At 38.6% G+C, this 6,038-nt stretch overlaps 1 protein-coding gene across 1 annotated transcript; it reads right to left on the bottom strand.

Annotated features, from left to right (window-relative positions):
* Window positions 1-899: 899 nt before the first annotated feature.
* LOC122045076 (ankyrin repeat and zinc finger domain-containing protein 1-like) lies at window positions 900-6,015 on the bottom strand. The gene is made up of 7 exons (XM_042605134.1): window positions 5,638-6,015; window positions 3,865-4,313; window positions 3,194-3,308; window positions 2,251-2,916; window positions 1,749-1,823; window positions 1,409-1,522; window positions 900-1,323 (listed from the first exon to the last, which is right to left on the bottom strand). The coding sequence occupies exons 1-7, from the start codon at window positions 5,965-5,967 to the stop codon at window positions 1,060-1,062; spliced, it is 2,013 nt and encodes a 670-aa protein (XP_042461068.1). The 5' UTR covers window positions 5,968-6,015; the 3' UTR covers window positions 900-1,059.
* Between the last annotated feature and the right edge of the window lie 23 nt (window positions 6,016-6,038).

Genomic DNA, 6,038 nt, shown 5'->3' with positions numbered 1-6,038 from the left:
CTCTGAATCATGCACTGCATTATTCATATGAAACTCTATCTGTCATAAAATCCACTATCTGTTTTTTTTTATCTTCTTCCTTTCATGTAATTACCTGAAGTATGTCAGTCTGCAAAGCCACTTCCACAATCAGATATCTTCCATTTCAAATATCAAGTTTTGAGCTTTTTCGATTACAATGATCGAATCAAATCACTAATCCGGCATCAGAACTCATCACTCGATCAAAAACGGAGTAGAATCTCAATAACAATGATCGAATCAAATCACTAATCTGGCATCAGAACTCATCATTTGATAGCACAGGAAGGGAATTTATTTTTCCCATTTCAATCAAGCATTGGTTGCAATCAGAAGCTTCACTGCAGATCGCTGTAGATGAATCAGTATATTCTCTTAAGAAATGACATAAACGTAATGAGCAGGTGTCTTTAATTCTTAGCTTAATCAATTAAGATCCAATCAATGGATGTTCTAGCTCACCTGCTCTATCACCAAAGAATGGTCACGAGGGACCGGCACATCACCGTTCCTCATCACCAAGCACAAGTCTCGTTGACGAGGGGCAGAGACAAGCCATTGTTGGCCAAGCACTGTGTCCCCAGAAGAAGATGAGGAAAGGAGCTTCAAAAGGGGGACCAATGTGGTCTGGGCACATGAGAATGAAGGTGCAAGCAGGGAACAAGGAGAAAGACCTGCTTCATCATCTTCCCATGCGAGGCAACTGGGGTTGGGACCAGGCGTGGGATGGGGTGTCAATGTCAGCCAAGGAGGAAACAGGGGAGCTACTCAAGAAATTGTGAAGACAGATGAGATCAGTTTCAGGCATTGGCACCTCGCTCAATGAATCTAATAGCACATGTGGCCTTTGTGAGACATGTTCCAGTTGTTGGAAAGGCTTAATCACCAAAATATGCAACTTTTATTTCAGAAAATGCTAAGTAGTTAACTGTTATCCATCGTATTTTATACAGCTAGTACGTTCGACGGCGACTAGTGCAACTGAGCGCGACCAAGCCCGCTATGCATGCAAGAGATATTCTTGTTTAAAAGAATGGTCTATCCATCTTCCAGAATCTCTCTATGGACATGCATGCAAGAGGTGCTGCAGTACTTGTAATTATACCTGTGGAAAGGAATTTTGCCTTCCAAGGAAGCATTGCAGCATGAGCACATAAGGTCACTGGATCCACTACTAGGCTCCGGGAGGCTTGCCGATGCTACTTTGCTACTTGATAGACCGATATTAAGAGCTGCTATTCTCCTCTCTGCTGCAGCTGCTCTCTTTTCTCGTTCTTCGGCCAGGGCTCTTCTCTGTTCCTCCTGATCACAGGCAGACGAAACAACTCGATAACGCAATTGATTTAGTAGTTCATTATTGTAGAGAAAAAATAAATCATGGTCTGACCTCTTTAGATAAAAGAGGTTCTTTGATTTTCGGCTGCTGCTTATGGCCGGTAGGTGGTGCTTCTTGGGCTTTAGAGACAGTTGCTGAAGAAGTTTCAGATAGTGCAGCTTGAGCCTGCAGTTACAAATCATGTAGTGAACATTAACGAGTTTTTCTCATCCTCATGAGAGAAATCAAACAATTATTTGTCTTCAGAATTCACATCACTGAGATTTTTTCTCTCACAATCAATGAATTATTCGACGCCTCCAATAAACAAAGACAAGGTAAAACAAAAACAGGCCAAGACGGTTTATACTTTTCTTTTAGCCTTCACAACTATTACTATAAGGAACCTAACCTTTGCCTTTTCTTTTGCTTTCCGCAACTTCTTCAACTCTTTAGCCTTTGCCTTCCGCTTGGCATCCTTCTCTGCCTGTTTAACCATCCAATAGAAGTTAGTAAATCAGTAGGCCCAAGACACAAATATTACTGCTGATAATTTAGGGCAAGCAGAATGACAATAAAATAATCCCATTGGTTTTAAGTTTCCACTCAGCATCTAAGAAAACATATGCATCTGCATCAATACAAAGGGTACAATAAACATTGCAGGCTGTAGGACGGTTAATATTTTCAACATATATCAAAACAATGGGAAAGTAGAAACGAAAACAAGCTACTCTGAATGAACGTATTTTATAAAAAGAACATAAAAAATTGCATCATCAAAGAAAAGCAAGATGGATTACATATATCAAAACAATGGGAAAGTAGAAACGAAAACAAGCTACTCTGAATGAACATATTTTATAAAAAGAACATAAAAAATTGAATCATTAAAGAAAAGCAAGATGGATTACCTGCTTGGCTGTTTGCGCCTCTTCCAGCTCCTTTGTCAGTGGACTAGGAACATTGGCAGCATGCCAATCCCACTTATCAGGATATAGAGCCATAAATCTTCTAAAAGTGTTACGGACTTCCTTCTCGGATGCTAACATGTAAGGAGTCCGACCCCTACCATCTTTAATACAGGGATTGAGACCTTGTTCGAGAAGGTCAAGGGTTCGCTGAGGATCACCAGATTTTGCTGCTTCATGTAGGGGTGTTGTCTCATCCCTGTTAATTGTCACACTGACTGCTTCGCTGGCAATTGACAAACTTTCTAGTCCTGAACTTGATTCAGGATAGGATTCCTTGATTGCTGAGCACTCCGACAACATGGAAAGACTGGGTTCGGAAATGCTCTTTCCATCATGACCCACATATAGAGATGAATTTTCGTCTGGGACTCCACTCTCATCGGCTTCATAAGTTATGTTTGTCAACTGCTCATATATACGTTTGGCCTCCTTCAAAGTTGGCCTATGCACAGTTAAAGGAACATGTCTAATTACATAATCATGATCATTGAACTGAGGCTTATCAGCATCAAAAAGGATCTGATGACTCCTGGAAGGAGCATATATAAATATACACAAGGAAGACTTGATGAATGACTTCCATGATATAAGCAATTCTTGAACTTCCTGTATCAGTAAGATACAAAGATAAATTCACAAATATAGTATATGGATAAAATTAAACAAACAGGACTACATTTTACAATATGACGTATCCACAATTTGTTAATTATAATAGTACATATTAAGAATGGTCCATCATAATATCTGTGTAAGTCCAACAAAAGTATAAGAAATTATGCATTTGCAAAACAACAAAAACAATTTTTGGTAGTTCCAACAAACATTTTTTCTTCAGACAAGCAAAATGAAAAAAGAAATGCAGAAATAACTGACATACTACCTTCTTCAGTGCAGCTTCATTATATCTACGTAGAGCTGAACCAGCTGAATGTGCCACTTTTCCAGTTGCATCTTTAGCAGATTGCTGTTTACCAGCCTTTGCCCGGACAACATACCTATAAAATGAAAATCATTGCAACAACTACTAATGGAACATCTAAACTAAATCTCCCAACTTAAAATGCAAAATAGCATAACAAACAAATGTGGGAACATGGAAAGAAGAGACTTGAAACCAACAAGTACTTGTTAGTCACAACTGGTTACAAACTATAACATCAATAGTAACGCCCAATATCTGAAATGCTAAGAAGAGATCCATCGCTACTAGAAGACAAACCTAACTAGTACTAACCCAATTCAGAATGACAGATGGTAGTTAACACATTTTGGATAAATTCCATAAGATTGGAAAGCATCTTTCACACATTCATATGCACAGAATTAGGTGGATAGTGAGTGTAAACCACCATGGAATATGCCCATTTGTAACGAACTACTTTTCACATTCATAATTTTTGAGTTATTCAATGAGCAAACATCTGTACAAAGCAAATTGTAACTTCAAAGTGATTCTGATCAGGAAAAAATAGGTTACATGTTGAGACTACATGAAATGGGTTGTATCTAAAAGCATAGTAGAATTAAGAAATAAAAATCAAATCTACCAACCTGTGAAATGTCTTGTGTGCTATAACAATGTTCCCATCAAAAACACAGCCAACAAAATGACCACCACTTGCAAGAAAAACGATCCTTAAATGTGATTTATCTCTAGGCTCGCAGACAAGCGTTTTCAATCTGTTAATCAACTCATCCTCCTCTAGACATGCATCTCCATTGATAAGGTTTGGCTTACCATTCTTAAAAGATATATCTTCAGTTTCTTTCATAAGCAAACATTTCCATACAGAAATGATTTTGTCTGATTGGATATGAAAACATAGCTTTTGTTTATCACCTTTCTTCGAGAGGCTACTATTATGGATAGGATCATTTTCAAACTCAACTTCTGAGCCTGATATACTAGATACATCAAAGTCTTCAAACAGAGGATCACCACCCAAATAGTCAAAGTCATCTTCCTTGATAATACTCTTGCCGGCAATGCTCAGCTTGACCTATAAACAGAGTTAGAACAGGCATGTTATGCACTTGTGTATGAACCACAAAATTTATTAGTAGTGTTCTTTGGGTCCAAAGAAAAGAGTATTTGTAGTATAAATAAAATGGATGCAAAACATGAAAAAGGAGCAAAAGTCAAAGATATTCAGCCAAAGTAGTAACATCTAACAGTAAAGTAATTCTTTCAAACCAACAATGTTGTAATGGGGGCATCATGAACTCATGATTAAAAGAACCAACAACCTAAATATGATAAATCTTGTGAAACCTCAATTTTACAAAATTGGCAAATAGCTATATGTATCATATCATATACAAGTTTATATATTACAAACATAAGATCTCTCTAAGTTTACTGTAAACAAGATGCTAACTCATGCAGGGTTTCAGAGTCAATTTAGTTTCAGGATTTCGGAATCAATTTACTTTCACAAAATTTAGTGGTATTTTAAGTATGTGTGATTTGCCCATTTTGAAAGAAGGGGCATGATTTTGGAAAAATCAAACTTCAAATGTGGCCTATGACAAATTTGCTAACTAATAGCAAGAACAAGACAATTCATGCTATTTAAAATCAAAGCCCAAAATAAATATCAACCTAATAGATGCCCTATGGATGACATACCTTAAGAAATCCTACTTGTACACCATATAGGTACTAAATGGTAAGCTACAAAATTCTAGATTTACCTTCACCAGAACTACTTGCTGAGGCATACCGAAAATCCCATTGCCATCAAATATAACATATTATATGATAGGGTAATCTAAATTAAATAGACAGTTGAACTCGCCTTTTGTGCAGTTTTTCTAGATATTTATGCTCGGAACTCCATCAAAAAATGGTTACTCGGATTCCAAATCCATCAAAGATCATTTGTCCAAATCTTTGGTACACCTTCTTCCGGTAGCAAAGATTAAGGGCATTCTAAGACTGCATCAACCTTCATCGTGCAAGCACCTTTGGCTGTGTTCTTAACACATCCCTTGCAGAAGCTTGTTGAGTAGGGAGCTTAAAAGCCATCATAATTATATTAAGGTTTCTTGTTTAGGGTTATGAAATCATCCATGGAAACTATAGAACATGCTACTGCTTTTTGCAATTCGTCTTTTGGATCATCGATCTGATTTCAATAATGCATGCAACTCGATCGGCCAAAGGGTGATATGTTTGAAGCACTCGTTTAATGTTTCTCTATCATTGAATGTACATATTTAACTTGAATGCCCTCTTTTAAAATAAAAACTAGACAGACTTTTTCACTTCCGAATTCCAATGGAGGAAAAAAAAACAGACTGGAGAGAAAAATCGTTGCTAACATTGAGGCGGTGGAGGTCGGATTTGAAGTGGGAGCGCTGGTCCTGGAGGGAATCGAACTCCGCCTTGCAGGTATTGCACGTCCACCTCGATGACGACGAGGATTCCTTCCCTTTATCCCCGATGCGGAGGGTATCAATTGCCGGCTCCGCTCCCTCACCGTCGCTACCGGCGGCAACCGCCGCGGGAGGGGGATAAGGGGCTTCGGCTTGGCCGGGACGGAGACCGTGGAGCAAGTGGCAGGATTCGAAGAAACCAGAAGGTAGATCGAAGACGGAGCGGCGGTTCCGTTCCCCGCGGCTCTTCTCGCTGGTCGTCGTCGCCGCCGCCATAGATCGGCTCCGAACACTGGAATATCCTTTTATAGTTTATTTTAAAATTAGGGTAATTAATATAGTCAAAT

The sequence above is a fragment of the Zingiber officinale genome, chromosome 2B (genome assembly GCF_018446385.1).
Source record: "Zingiber officinale cultivar Zhangliang chromosome 2B, Zo_v1.1, whole genome shotgun sequence".
Lineage (NCBI taxonomy): Eukaryota > Viridiplantae > Streptophyta > Magnoliopsida > Zingiberales > Zingiberaceae > Zingiber > Zingiber officinale.
Note: the sequence above shows the minus strand (reverse complement) of the source record. Positions and strands in the feature narration are given on the sequence as shown.